Raw genomic sequence first — 16,283 nt, 5'->3', positions numbered from 1 at the left:
TTTGTTTAGCATCTTTTCCTTTTAGCCCTCTCTCCTGGGTGCACTGGTTTGTGCTGGATATCCTCTACTATCTAGCTAAATTTACTTGCACAAACTTAGTGGATGTAAACTAATTTTTTAAGGAAGCATTATAGCCAAGTCTGACCTTCACAAAAGTACCCTTTCTAATAGGGATTGCTGACTAGTCAGAATCTTTGCTTTTTCTCCATTATCACTCTTTAGGAATAATGAGACATAATTGATATGCACAGGCCAGTGATTGAAACTTGGAGGCTTCTTGGTCGCTATGATTCCATGCCATAGAGGACACTGCACTTATTGGCTAACTATCCTCCTGTTCCTTTTTTCCTTCCAGTATGCAAGATTTTTCACTTACCTGCATTGAATTTCTGCTGTAATTGTACCCACATGCAAATAGAATCCCAGAATTACAAACTCACTACAGCTCAGAAGGAGGCTATTCAGACCATTGTGTTTGCATCAGCTCTCCGAATGAACAATTCACCTTGTGCCATTCCCTGGCTTTCTCCCTGTAGCCCTGCACATTATACATTTTCAGATAATAGTCTAATTCCCTTTTGAATTCGTTGATTGAACCTGCCTCCACCTCACTTTCAGGCAGTGCATTCCAGACCTTAAACCACTTAAACCATAGCGACCAAGCTGCGTGAAAAGGTTTTACCTTATGTTGGTTTTGCTTCTTTTGCCAATAACTTTAAACCTGTGCCCTCTTGTTCTCGATCCTTTCACATGTGGGAACAATTTCTCCCTATCTATTCTGTCTAGATCCCTCATGATTTTGAGTACCGCTATCAAATCTCCTCTTAGTTTTCTCCAAAACTGTTCCAACTTCTCCAATCTATCTTCATAACTGAAGTTCCTCGTCCCTGGAACCATTTTTGTGAATATTTTCTGCACTTTCTCCAATGCCTTCACATCTTTCCTAAAGTGTGGTGCCCAGAACTGGACACAACACTCCAGCTGATGCCAAACTAGTGTCTTTTACAAGTTCAACATAACCTCCTTGCTCTTGTACCCTGTGCCCCTTTAATAAAGCTAGGATACTGTATGCTTTATTAACCACGCTGTCAATCTGTTCTGCCACCTTCAATGACTTATGCACATGTACCATACACATACCCTCTGCTCCTCCACCCCCTTTAGAGTTGCACTCTATGCTCTTCCCACCAAAATAAAGCACTTATTGTCAAAGTCCTTCTATAACATCTTGCCTATTTCATCAGACTACTGAATATAGCTCCCTTCTCTCCTATTTAGTTATTATCTGTGAACTTTACCTGTTTGCATTGTTGTTTCTAAATACATGTTGTTTATTTAGATTGTAAACAAGGGCCCCAGTATCTGCGTCTGAAGAACTCCATTCAGCCAAGTCTGACCTCTCTCCCTCTGCTTTTATAGCTATGCTCATTTCTAGATCCCTTTTGCCCTTCTAATCACCTTTTACCATTTTTTTGATAGCTCCTATATCCTAAGTGTTTTCCCTCATCTTTCTCCTTATAAACTTCCTGGACTTGTTTTTCCAATACATCAATGTTTTACTAATCTATCCAGATTCTAATTTGGTTAACTTCAAAACATGCTTTCATTTTGTCAAGGTTTTGACTTTTTAAATTGTCAAGGACTCAAATCCCGTACCAATAAAAGGGGGAAGAAATATAACACGACCAATGGTACAAAATGGTACTAACCACACCAGGCTCCAGCAATCCCTGGAGAGGGATTGGTGATTGTTTTGATCTGTGATGTATTTGCTTACATTTTGTCCGTCACACAGCTGCATTGGTGTACAGGCCCTACTGCATATATCTGGCACCTTCATGCAAAAGTGAGGATAGCACTATTACTGTATTGTACTATGTAATGATGTTCCTTCTGTGTAGTGAGCTTTTGCCCAATTGTTTCCAGAACCACTTTGAACTGCAGTTTTATTTATGCGTTCGGTGTTTAGAATGAACTATAACTTCTTCATTTTGAGGGGATTAGAAGGGCCTGTGAACAAAGGGGAACATATGTTTACTCTTGCATCCAATGCATCTTACAAGGTGTGAGCTGGTGAGTAAGCGCAGCTATTTCTGTTGAAATAAACTGAGCGCTTGAGAGGTTACAACTGCCAGATTTGAAAATGACCTTAACAGGTATAAATAATTATTATTGCTTTTTAGCCAACATAAACAAATGAATATTTTAAGTAGCGGTGACTGGATTAGTTTGCAAATCTTTCTGTCCTTCTCTTCTCCCTGTCTCACTTTTGGTTTGTGATGTGGGAAGAATGAAAATACCAACAGACTGAAGTTAGTAATTAGATAGTTTTCAGGTTTTTTTCTCACCATTTTTAGTCACTTTTGAAATATTCTTAAACTGTTAATAATCCTGTGCCTCTTATTGCAGATTAATGGAATATGACACAGTAACAAAACAAGTGGAGGTACTAATGGATGACCTGAGATTTGCAAACGGAGTCCAGCTCTCTCCAGCTGAGGACTATGTACTAGTTTCGGAAACCACCATGGCTAGAATTAGAAGGTGGGAGTAAATTGCTGTGTATAAATAATGTATGTGTGAACAAGCCTATTGATGGATTAAGAGTATAATTGCAACTCAGTGTTACTGAAAGCAAATCTATCATATTCCTTTAAAATGCTCCCTGCATATTCTTTGCACTCTCCACAAACTCTATTACTCTAAATAAAATACACTCCGTATTGTGGAAAAACTGATTACTGGATCTAAACAGGTAGTGAGAGATACGATAGTAAGAGAACTTTGCATTTGCCCATTGTCCAAGATTGGCTGCTTGACCTAGTAAAGAAAAAATATCTCTAGAAATTACAGAGCCGCATAGTGGCTACAAGATGATAATCTGTTTGGAACATAGGAGCATGAGTAGGATGTTTAGCTCCTCAAACCTGTTCCACCATTCACTGAGATCATGGCTGATCTATGATCTAACCCCATATTCATTAATACCTTTGGCTAACAAAAAGGTATCAGTCTCAGATTTAAATTTAACAATTGACCTAGCATCAGTTGCTGTTTGCAGAACAGTTCCAAACTTCTATTTTTAAATGTGAAAGTGTTTCCTAACTTCATTCCTAAAACTTATTCTATACTCTCTAGTCCTAGACTCCTCAATAGTGGAAACAGTTTCTCTCTGGATCTTATCTGCTCCCCTTAATATCTTAAACTTCAATTTACATTGCCTACATTGAAATTCACATGAGGTAGTTCTGCCCATTCATTTCATCTTTTAGTATATCGTTGTAATTTTATGTTTCCATCTACACTCCTTCCATTGCCATCTGTCTTTGTCATTGGCAAATTTTGAATATGTGGCTTTTTATCCTATCATCTAAGTTGTTGATAAATACAGTGAATAGTTGAGGCCCCAACACTAATCCTTGTGGGATGTCACTCATCATATCTTCTTGCCAATTGGCGTACCAGTCCATTATGTCTACCTCTGTCTCCTGCTGCTCACCAGTTACCTAAACAAGTCAATAATTTGCCTTTGGTTCCTTCAGTTTCAACTTTAGCTTACGGTCTCTTCTGAGGGACTTCATTAAAGGCCTTCTGGAAATCCATATGAATAACATCCATAGACACTCCCCTGTCACAGCTTCAAAAAAAATTCAATCAGAGTGATTAGACATGACCTACTCTTTACAATTCCATGATAGTGCTCACTGATCAGCTGAAAATTCTCACTAATCTCAGTCACTTATTCTTAATTATAGACTCCTTTAATTTTCTGAAAAAAAAGCTGATAGGCTAACTGGTCCTTCATCCCCTGTTTTCTCCCTCTCGCCTTTCTTAAATTGCAGAGTGATATGCACAATCTTCCAATCTAGAGGAATGGTTCCTGAATCTTGAATTTTAGAAGATTATAGTTAGGGCACCTGTGATGTTCTTGCCTACTTCCTTTAAAACCCTGGGGATTTGTTACTCTTCTTTGCCAATACTTTATTAATTACTGTTAAGTTGTTTCTTTTGCTCCCTACTCCTGATTTTACATTAGCATGGTGGACATACCTAAGAAGCTAATCTCTTCCTTTACTGTAAATACTGATATAAATTAATGATTCAACATGTCCACCATTTCCTTATTTTCATTGACAGCATTACTGTTATAAGTTTTCAAGGGGCCTGTTTTGCTCCTGATCACACTCGTTACCTAATATAATTGTAAAAAATGTTTGTGTTGATTTTGATAGCCTTCTAAGTTTCTTTTTGTACCTTTTACTATCTGTTTTGTCTCCCTTGCTGTTCTAAATCTTTCTAATTCCTCAGGATCTGTGCTTTTTTTTTGTTTTATCTTGTCTCTTATCTCTAATCATCCATGGTTGGTGTTTTTGGCAGGTAGAGCTCTTGCCTCTTAGAGTATCAACTCTTTCTGAATAATAAATTCTTTATTGAACACTTCCCACTGATCTTCTGTCATTTTACCCATTATCAGATTTGCAGTTTACTGTGGACAGTCCTTGCATCATCATCACTGATTTCAGCCTTCCTTAAATCTAGAATCTTGATAGCTGTTGCACATTTCACCCTTTCAAACATTCTGTTGAACTTGATAATATAATAATATAATCATTAGATAAATATTCCTGCACTATTAGGCTGTTAACGAAGTCTGACTCACTATTCATTACTACATCTACATGAAATACCTCTTTGTTGGTTCTAGGACATATTGTTGCAGGGAGCTAACCTGGATGCATTCAAGAAATGTACTACTTTTCTGACATGCCAGTCTGCTTATCTCAAATCAGTAAAAATGTTAAAATCCCCCATGAAAACTATGCTGCCTTTGCTGCACACTTGTCTAATCTTGTCTTTTATGCAAGTTACCACTTCACAGATCCTACCGGGGTGGGGTCTATGCACAACTCCTGCTCCAGTCTCAAATCTTTTTATATTTATTCTACCCATAAAGCCTTCATTTCCTGCTTACCTCTCTTATTGTAGAAGTAATTTCCTCTTTATCTATTGAGGCTACTCAGCCCCTTTATTTTTTTCCCACATCTTTTCTGCTATATTTAATACCCCATTTTGTGTTAATAGAATCTAAGCGGTTGGTGAAGTCAAAGCCAAGACACAGCTTTTCTTTACTGAGAGAGTTTATTGACTTTTGTTCAGTCTCATGGCTCCCCTCACCACCCCCAGTGACCCAGCTGTTCCCTATTTATATATGCTCAAAGTACTTAATTAAACAATGCCCCTTCACCAGTGTATCCGAGCTTGGCCTAAATAGCCAAGTGGTTATGGTACTGGGTTTGTAACCCCAAGATCAAGAGTTCAAATCTCACAGTGGTAAACTATGAAACAATGTAACTTCATCTGAAACAGATGGAAACGGGCTTGTACTCGAAAGAGTTACTTTTGGGCTTGGCCTAAATAGCCAAGTGGTTATGGTACTGGGTTTGTAACCCCAAGGTCAAGTGTTCAAATCTCACAATGGCAAACTATGAAATAATGTAACCTCATCTGAATACAGATGGAAACGTGTTAACTCGAAAGAGTATCAAGAGTTCAAATCTCACAATGGCAAACCATGAAACAATGTAACTTCATCTGAAATAGATGGAAACGGGTTTGTACTCGAAAGAGTTACAGGATGATGATACCTTTTAGGCTTGGCCTAAATAGCCAAGTGGTTATGGTACTGGGTTTGTAACCCCAAGATCAAGAGTTCAAATCTCACAATGGCAAACTATGGAACAATGTGACTTCATCTGAAACAGATGGAAACAGGTTTGTACTCGAAAGAGTATCAAGAGTTCAAATCTCACAATGGCAAACTATGAAACAATGTAACTTCATCTGAAACAGATGGAAACGTGTTTGTACTCGAAAGAGTTACAGACAACAGTTGAGTGAATTTAAAAGATTATCAAGAGTTCAAATCTCACAATGGCAAAACTATCAAGAGTTCAAATCTCACAATGGCAAACTATGAAACAATGTAACTTCACCAGTGTATCCTAACAATATAATAACAAACCATTAACAGATTCCCTTTTCTTTTGTTAAACCGTACTTTTATAACATAAATAATTTCAAAACACACAGAATGATTTTCCTCATTTCTTATAACTTATCATCATACTAGATGTCCCTCTTCTAGGACCTCCAACAATTTCTTCAAGCAAGATTCCTTTCTGTAAAACAGCCCAAAAATTGGTGACATGCGTCAGCCCATTTTACCTTAGCGATCTTTTTTCTCTCTAGCATTTCTTTTTTGCTAGTAAAGTCAATCCTTAAACTTTTCTCAGTCTTGCTTTGTTGAATGTACATTATCACACAGAGAATGGTTAGCCACATAACAGTCAATGGGCAAACTTTTCTCTGCCCCTTGTATGGGATTTCCCGCAAAATGTTTGACAAGTAAAATCCCATCTCTATTGCTTTACGCGAGCCAGTGTTTTTGCTGTGAAGGTGCCCTTAAAGACCCTTTTTTATTTTCTTTGCTTACAAGGCCAATAGATAAGGTTTATTCTTTCCCACCAAGAATATGATAAACCCTACTGTACTAGAATGTCCATCTAGAAGATTGGCATGTGAAACATTACTAAAAATGACTAACTTCATATCTTCTTGATCACCCAAAGCTGGAAACTTAAGTGCACTTTTCTCTAAATTTAATGTTTTATTTGCTCTCAAGAGCCTTCTCAACTGTAGCATGTTTTATCATAGTACCCTGTTCCAATACGTCATAACTAGCATCACATCTAGTCTGAGTGCACAATCAGTTCAACTGTCCAATCAAACTTCTTAATTGGTCTATTTCTTTCTTAGATGCGGGATCCTCTTTTTGTGAGGACCTGACCTGATTTATTGGGATGCAATTGACTTTTCAAAATAAGACTTTTGATTTTGGTCAGTCCCGACTTATTCTTCTTAACGTCCAACCTTATATATTTAAAGCCGACCAAAGCCTGACTTCCAATCTTGAACTCCTTAGCTTTATCTCTTGCTCACTGGTTAAATTCTGCAGAACCTCCCCACAGAAGACCATCAATGTGCATCATAAAGATGTCTGCGAGTTTCTCCTTATACCAGTAGAACATTTCTGGGTCTGCTTTTAGCTGAGTACAACCTGTTTTCAACAGGATGGACCTAACTAAGAGAAACCTCACCCTTGATATATCATTCAACCCATACACACACTTGTTTAATTTCCACAGTTTCCCTTCTATATCTCCAGCTTCTTTAGATTGTTTTAAATACACTTCCCTTTGAAATTTCTCACCCTGCAAAAATGCAGTTTTTATATAAGTTGATTTACATTCCCAGGAATATGTTACTAAAAGAGCTAAGAAAATCTTCAAATTCACTTTTCCTGCAGTGGGGGAAAGTCCACTCTGACATCTTGATCACCAAGTCTCTCTTTGAAACCCCAATCCATTAGTCTGGCATTAACCTATTTTGTGCCATCAGCAAGTACCTTTTTCTGTGCATATCCACTGTTTGATAAAGCTGGCTGTCCCCTATTTGGAAATTCATTGTATGCACCAAATTCTTTCCAACTCTTTTTGTTTGGCATCCTTTATCAACTTAACTCCTAATTTGTTAGTAGCCACTGAAACTTCTCGATCATAAGGGCTTCTAATTCTCATGGTATTCCTACCTTGTTGTATGGTCTTTGTTCTTGTCATGCTACGATCTCTACTCGCTCTCCTATCTCTTTCTGGACTATTGCTACTCTTTCTGTCCTTTCTACGATCAGAGTTCCTTTTGCAAGTCCATGAACTTTTCCTAGGGCTGTGATCACTTAACAGGCCTACTTTCAGAACGTGCACTGCATTTTCTGACCTTCCACATTTTTACCTCGTTTTGGACCTTATGGATCTTACCTCCTGTCCCTCATCTTGCACAGTCAGCTGATGTTTGTATTTGCCTGTGGCTTTTCCTGCTCTCTTTGTATTGGTGGCATCCCTCCATTTACTGGCCCCTACTGGCTCTGTTACTCTAGTGCCAACTTTAGGTAATTGTCCTTCGGGATAAATAGCCTGCGCTTCGGTATCACTTTGTCCATATTCAGTCAGCTTCTACCTGCCATAATCTCCTCATAATTGTCCAACATATGTGTATGTAAAGTGCATGGTGCCTTTTCACTTTCTATTACCTGTTCAGGTTCTGTAAATGTACAACCAGTGCCAGGTGGCCTCAAAGAATGTACCCCTAACAGTTTGATTGCCATGTTGTAAAATTACTGTTTTCCCAACACTGCCTGTAGTTTACCTGGGCGTTTGCACTCTTCCTGGCCTTCTCTTTTGAAATATATCATGTCTCCTGGATTAAAATTTATTTCTGATTATGTGGTACTTTAAGATCCGTCAAACTTTCTCTAAAACCTCAGCCTTGATTAATGCCCTTCATTCATGCAGGACATTCAAGCGCTCAGAAAAGATTGAACTAGTCATAGTCCCTTTCAAGGCTGGGGGATGATCCCACATCACCCTAGATATTTTTGGATTTCTCCCATAAACTAATTGATAGGGACTGTAACCCCCCCCCAACCATGTGAAGTGAATTCTTCGCATGGACTGCCCACGCCAGGGCAGAAGTCAGTTTGCAGCTTGGTTGTTCTGCTAAGATTTTGTGACATGTCTCCTCAATTACGGTGTGATTTCTTTCACAAACCCCATTACTAAAGGAACTTTCTGCTGCTCTGTTCATTACTACAATGTTCATGTTTTCACATATACTTTTAAATTCTTCATTGGAAAATTTCACCTGTTGTCAGCTAGCAATTTAGCCGGTACTCCCAGTCCAGTTCCTATCCATTTTTCCACAATTACCTATTTGTCTTTCCTATTTTTACTGTTGACAGACTGAATACAGTTGCCATGTCTATGAAGTGTAAGAGAAAAATGTTTTTGTCCTTATCCCATAATGTCAAGTCCATTACTACAATTTCATTAAAGTCTCTTGCTAATGAGGGACTCACTCTGGACGGTGGTGGTGACCTATATATTTTTTTTCACAAATATCGCATTCTTACTGATTTCTTTCATAAGTTTAATATATTTATCATCCATTGCCCCTGAATCGTTTAGTAGGATTTTTAACCTATGAGAAGACGGATGGGCAAAGTACTGATGTAGTTTTAGAACATTTTGTCTTTTTTCCTTTAAACTCCTACCCCCAATGTCATCAACACTTTAACATCGTGTTTAGAAGTATTAGGTCTTGTTAAGGGGATACAATAACGTCCCGATTGCGTAAACTGTAATTCTATAGATTTCTGAAAAGCAATTGCTTTATCTTCTATATTTAATTTCATTTGAGCCTTTTTCATAGACGGCTTAATCAGCAGTAAGGGTATTTCATTGGATGTGACATCTGTGCTGATCAAATGTTTTACCCAGGCTATTTTGCATGGAATCACCACTCTCTTTCGTGACTCCTAATGTGTTTTTGTCCCTGAACCTGAAGTAAAACTTTCATATCCCTTAACCTTATTTCTGTCTTTACTATTTAGAGAATCCAGATAACACTTTAAACAGTCCGCTCCACATACTGTGGATGTGTGCCCAGCACAATTGAATGAGTCTGCATAGAACATCCATTACCAGACTAAAGTTTTTGGTAACCAGTAGAATTCCTTCTGACAGATCAGTATCGCCATCTTCCCCTTCCGAGCCTTCCATGACATTCTGTCACATAATGATATTTCAGGTCACACTTGAAAGATTTGTGGTCCATTCTTCGGTTATTCCTGGCGTTCATTCTCCTGCCATAGTTACCCAATTCTCGTTGTGTGTTAGAGCTAGCTGAAGGGTCCCCATTCTCATTTCTTTTGTTTGTGGTCCTTCTTTTGTATTGATTCCTGTGTCCCATATCTAAATGCTGCCAGCATTGAATCTTCCATCTTTTGTGTTACTGTTGAAGGTCCCATTGGTGCCATGAAAATGGCAAAAAAAATGTTTCCCCAGAAATTTTTTTAAAGCTTCAGGCATCTGCTCCAAAAGCATATCTCGTTCTGAGAATTTAACTCCAATCAAGACCAATATCCATCAGTAGCGCCATCTTCCCCTATGTTTGATATTTCAACACAATCCAACAATGTGAAAACAAGCACTGAATAAGGGATTGCCAAATAGAATTTCTGAAATCTTGTATATGACCTGTTAAATTCCATGATATATTCTTCTATGGAATAACCGTGCATCCTTCTAAATTTATCAAAGTCTGACCATGCCTCATATGCATTTAACAGGCCATCTTTCTTATAAATTTTGTTCATAAATTTTAACAGTTTATCTAAACCTTCCTCTATGTCCAATTGATGAGCCTCTAGCTCCAAAAATACTTTGTACCTGACCGTGGATCTGTTGGGAAGTGAAAATGCCAAGGCCATACCTTGCTTTTCCCTTTGTAACAACTTAACCCATGTGTGCATATCCACTTCATTCTTCCATTGGTCATAAGGTTCAGCTTCGCAGAACAACGGTGAAAAATCATTTCCTGATACTATACTCGGTTTCAGTCATTCTTCTCCAAAGTAACTCCAATTACAACCTTCTGCCTGAAAATAAGTCTTGGTTTATAATCTTCACCTTTAGGCCAACCATTCTCTGCAACCAACGGGATCCAAGCCAGTTGCTGAAGTCAAAACCAAGGCACAGAGCTTATTTTTACTGAGAGAGTTTATTGACTTTGTTCAGTCTCACAGCTTCCTCACACCCTAGTGTCCCAGCTATCCCCATTTATATGTTCACAAAGTACTTAATTAAACCATGCCCTTCACCTGTGTATCTGAACAATATAAATAACAAACCATTAACATCCTGACTGTCTTGCAGCTATGCCTTAGTAATGGCTGTCATATCATACCCTGCAAGTTGAATTTGCACCTGAAATTTATTCAATTTGTTTCTTATGCTTTGTACTTTTATCCAAAGAGCGCTTTTTTTGGTCCACACACACTAACATATCTTTTTGCTCTAATGACTTCCTTACATGTTTCTTATTTCTCTTTCCTGGTTTAATTATTTTATATCTTTAGATTTACCCTTACCTATAGTGCCTAAAACACAATTTCTAACTGTTACTCTACTCTTTTCCATTTCATTTATTTTTGAACTATCATTTATACTACCTTACCACCCAAACCCTTCACCCATTTACAAGTTTAAAGCCCTCATGACAGCCCTATTTATCTCTTCCTCTAGGACAGTAAATCCAGTATGGTTCATGTGGAACTCATCCCAACTGTACAATTCATTCCTGTTCCAATGCTGGTGACAATATCTCATGAAATAGGACTTCTTTCTCCCACACCATTCCACTCTCTTTCAGCCATGCGTTAGCGTCCCTAATCTGTTTATCCCTGCATCAATTTGCACATGGTTAATAATCCAGAGATTGTAATTCTTAATGTCCTGTGTTTTAAATTAGCTCGTAGTTGCTGGTACTCTCCAAACATAACCTCTTGCCCACGCTTCCCCGATGTTGTTGGTTCTAGCACAGTACTCTCTCCCCACTCCCCCTCCATTTTCCGCCCCCCCACCCCGCACCGTGGTCATATTCCTGCTGGCAAGGTAGCCTTGATATATATTCTGGCTGTCCTTCCAATAGTATTTATCCTTACCCTCACAGGTAGTATGTTCATTGTACTTGTTGGATAGGATCAGTTTCTGTGGGTCCTCGTTCTCTATCCCACCTAGGTTCTTCCTTTTCACACTATCTATCACAGCAACTCCATTCTGAATCTGCAACTCTGAGGGGCGATCAAGTCAGGAGTAAACTGTCTAGATGCTTCTCCCCTTCTCTTATGGGTCATAGTATCTCCAATTCGCACCCCAGCTTAGTGACTGAGCCAGAGAGATTCAAGACGGAGACATTTACTGCAGTTTCCGATGATGTTGAGATTATCCCAAGATTTCCCTTTGGGGAGGTTCATTATCAGCCAGGTAGGGCAACAACAAATAAGGAAAGGGGAAAAGCTGTGAAAGAAATAACCTTTTTTGGGTGTTTAAATATATTATGTTTGAAATTGACAGGGAAGAAAAGACCAGCCAGCCCATCAAGCCCTCCCACAGCATGATGGTTGAAGCATTATAACTTAATATTTCTGACCTCCCCAACCCCCACACAGCCATATAATTTTCTAGGAAAGGCAAAAATTCAGAGAAAATTCTCAGGGCCAATGTGGGACAAAATACTGTGGAAAATTCCCCTCTGGACCCCCCCCCCCACCACACACCCTTTCAGGCAATCCAAATTAGAGATCAGATGGAACATTTCTATACTAATATCTACCTCACTGCAGATTAGGGAAAAATACAAATCCAATCCTATTGCCAGAAATAAAATGTTTGAAATCAATAGGATAGCATGAGTGGGGGAGGAGAGAGAGGAGGAAAACTAGAGGTTTACCTTGAAAAATGCTTGAGTAAGTAAATAGGTTTCATAACTTTGTGAAGCTTGATGAATCACTTTGCCAGAAATTGTCATGTTTTCCATATCTAATTTCTGCCCCATAACCCTGTGACAAAGGTACATCGACTATTTGTTTTTATTAAGTGAAATTTGTTTTAAGCAGTAGTTTTACATCTGGGAAAGGATTGGCTCTTTCCAGTAGAGAGCAGTGTGACCCCTCTGCTGGCAATTGTTGATGTTTTGTCTGTTGTCTGTCCTTGTAATAAGTAGATTGCTGTGTGATGTCCTACTCTTTTCCCATTAAAGGACAACTCATAAACCTATTTATTTAAAAACAGGTGTTGCTATTAAGCAACCAAAATCAGTAATTTCCTGCCAATCATTTGAGGTGAACCAAGGAGACAAAAGACTTTAATTTGCCCATTGCTGCCATGATCTGAGTACAAAATTGGGCCCTAAACTGGGGCATTCACCTGAAGCTGCAGCTTGCTGCGCTCTCTGTTCTTGTATGGCCCTGGCAGGACTGCCAGTCTGCTTAACCACAAGAATAATTAGATATTAATTGGCAAGCTGGTGCTTGTAGATTTGCATCATTAGTGAGCAGGAATAATTTTAAGAACATTATACGTTTACACAACACTAGCAGCACTCAATGCACGTGGGTTGATGTGTTTCCATTACTGTTTTTATAATTTATGGGAACCTTTCATTGTGTTGGCATTGATTTCATCATACTTTATGATGTGGATACCCCACATGTGTCAATAATTTAGAACACATGAATATTACAGTTTGTCCATTGATTTTACAGCACAGAAACAGGCCATTTGCCATTTGGCCCAACAGATCTGTGATGTGTTTATGCTTCACACTTTAACTTAATTTCTGAATGCTTCTTTGCATCACCTTCAAAGTAACCCCAGGTTAAGTATAGCACAAAGCCAAAAAGAGAACTACTTTGACTCTTCCCTAATGATGTCTTAACTTCAACTTGAGAATCTTTATGTAGTGTTTTTTTTAATTATTTAGCTCCAGGAGTTTGTTCTTGGAGCTAGTTTAATTCTAGATGAAGCACAGTTTTTTTGGTTTGAGTCTGGTCAAAACTTTTCACAAAGATGTCACCCTTGGCTTATTGGTAACACTCTTGTCTCTGAGTCAGAAGATGTGGATTCAAGACCTACCCTAGAGGTTTGAGCACATTAATTTAGGCAAAGTGCTGCAGTTCTTCCTGTGTCCTGACCAATGTTTATCCAACATAATCCAGCATTACTAAAACAGCATATCTGGTTATTATCATATTGCTGTATGTGGGACCTTGCTTTCATGCAAATTAGTTATGTTTTTCTACCTTGCAGTAGTGACTATAATTCAAAAAAAATGTAATTGGCTATAAGTTCTTTGAACCTTATGATAGACACTATAGAATTGCAAAAGCAACATATTGCGGATGTTGGAAATCTGAAGTTAAAACGAAGAAAATGCTGGAAACACTCAGCAGATCAGAAAGCACCCATGGAGAGAGAAACAGTTAACGTGTCTGGTCAATGACTTTTCATCAGAATTGGAAAAAGATAGAAATGCAACAGGTTTTATACAAGTATAGAGACAGGAAAAGAGGGCAGGTGAGGAAAGAACAAAAGAGAAGGTCTGTGAGTGAAGGACAGGACAGATTAAATGATAAAAAGGATGATGGTGCAAGACAAAGGGAGATAGTAATGGGACAAGTAAACAAACAAAAGATATGGCTGGAGGAATTGTAGATGAGAAAAACAGGACCATCACCAACCGCTGCTGTCCAAAAAAAAACTGAGCAAAGATTATGATCTGAAATTGTTGAACTCGGTGTTGAGACCAGTAGGCTGTAAAGTGTCAAACTGAAAGATGACTTGCAGTTCCTCTGGCTTATGTTGAGCTTCGTTGGAACAGTGTAGAAGGTAGAGAGTAGAAAATCAGTGTAGGAGTGATGCAGAGAATTAGAATGACATACATCTGGAAGGTTTGCTAGTTTCAATCTGTGACCCCTTGACTGTAAGAGTCACATTTCTCTAGTGTAGGATATTTATACATTGTGAGCTGTTGCATCTCACCCTAGTCTAGAACAAATAAATGGGTAGTAAATATTAAATTGGGGAATAATAGTGACTGTAGGCAGAAGTGAATGGATTGATTTAATCGGGTGAGAAGATCCTTTAAAAAGGACTAAGACCCAGTAACGAGAGAATTGATATTTATATTGTGCTTCTAACAATCTCAGTATATCCCAACGAGCTTTACAGCTAATGAAAGTTCATACATTTGAAGTGTAGTCACCGTTGTCAGAAATGCAGCAACCACTTTGCACACAGCAGTGTACCATCTGTTTTACTAATGTTGATTGAGAGAGAAATATTTGCAGGACACTAGGAAAAATAACCCTGCTTTTCTTTGAAATAGTGCCATGGGATCTTTTACATCCACCTGAGATGGCAGAGAGAGCCTTGGCATAACATCTCATTCGAAAGACAACCCCCGGCAGTGCAGAACTTCCTCAGTACTGCACTGAACTGTCAACCTAGATTAAGTGCTCAAGTTTCTGAATTGGGCCTTGAATCCATGAACTGACTCAGGTGGTAGTGTCACCAACTGAGCTGTGGTTGTTGTGAGGTAGAAAGTAATGTTAGCTGGTTACTAAGATACTGCTTCATCACTTAAATTTTGTATCTTTTCCAGGTATCACATCTCTGGATTAAGAAAAGGAGGACATGATATATTCTTTGACAATCTTCCTGGCTTCCCTGACAATATCCGACCAAGTAGCTCAGGAGGCTATTGGGTAGGCATGTCAGCACTGCGTCCGAATCCTGGCTTTTCTATATTGGATTTCCTAGCTCCAAGGCCTTGGCTTAAAAATTTGATTTTCAAGGTAAGAAATGCTTCAGCTTAACGCCTCTTATCAACAATGGACCAAGAGATCTATAATAAGAGAAGGGTACGGGACTTCCAGATGCTGCTACTTGGTTCAGATGTGTTTATCAAATCTGTGCAGTACTATGGGACATTTTAGCTGACCTAGTTCTAAATTTTGGTCCCCAATTTGACAGCCCAGTAAAGAGACATCCATAATTATCTTCATTTTTGAAATGCTGTAACATTATTATTCCTTGCTCTTACTCAATCATTTGTACAATATCAGATTGCTTTTATCCTATATTCACACCACTGTTACTCCATCCTGAGTACTTCTGATAATTGCAGGTGGTTTTTTTCTGTGAACTGTAGCTGATCCAAACTAATTTGACTTTGTTTGAGACTGTGCAACAGTTTAGTGCACTGTTGCGATGGCTACGCATTACTGAATAACTTCACTGTGGAATTCCGCTTTCGTCTGTGGCTGCAGTTTCTAAGCATCCACCCCACCCCCCACCCTTATGCCGGACAAACATTGGTAAAAGCCGTTAAACAAATCTCAGGTTAGTTTTTGGTGGTAGTTGGATTTTGGCTATTTATGAAATTGTATTTGCAGCTGCTTTTGTTTTTAATGATCCTGTTTGAAGCTTTTTGCCAGGCATTTTTTTGTTTAACAATTGGCTCCCCTTCTCGTCCTTTTCAATGAATCCTTTCATCCTGTCCAAACTTCCACTGCTTAGACATCTGTGGATATATAGATAATGTCGATGCCAAAATTTGCTTGACCCAGAACTAGGCAATGAGCCTTGTTTGGATGGCTTGCAATGGATCTACCCCTGCATTTATACACCCTCCAATGTTAGCTCAATTCTTTCTTCTGCTTTCCCTGTGTTTTTTCTTAGAAAGGGAAAAGCTAACCCAGTTTCCGTGGAATGCTGAGTCCAACACCAATTGATGGTAACAAAATCCTCTGCTTCAGTATTGTTACT

The 16,283-nt window shown here is 38.6% G+C and overlaps 1 protein-coding gene across 5 annotated transcripts in view; it reads left to right on the top strand.

Moving 5' to 3' along the window:
* LOC121270856 (adipocyte plasma membrane associated protein) overlaps window positions 1-16,283 on the top strand; it is a 71,784-nt gene that overhangs the window by 23,892 nt on the left and 31,609 nt on the right. For all 5 annotated transcript variants that reach the window (XM_041176414.1, XM_041176432.1, XM_041176425.1 and 2 more), the window contains 2 exons: window positions 2,410-2,544; window positions 15,118-15,310. In XM_041176414.1, coding sequence (XP_041032348.1) covers window positions 2,410-2,544; window positions 15,118-15,310 — 328 coding nt within the window. The remainder of the gene's footprint in view (window positions 1-2,409; window positions 2,545-15,117; window positions 15,311-16,283) is intronic.

The sequence above is a fragment of the Carcharodon carcharias genome, chromosome 2 (genome assembly GCF_017639515.1).
Source record: "Carcharodon carcharias isolate sCarCar2 chromosome 2, sCarCar2.pri, whole genome shotgun sequence".
In the NCBI taxonomy this organism is placed as follows: Eukaryota; Metazoa; Chordata; class Chondrichthyes; order Lamniformes; family Lamnidae; genus Carcharodon; species Carcharodon carcharias.
The sequence above is the reverse complement of the archived record's forward strand: the minus strand, read 5'-3'. Positions and strand labels throughout refer to the sequence as shown.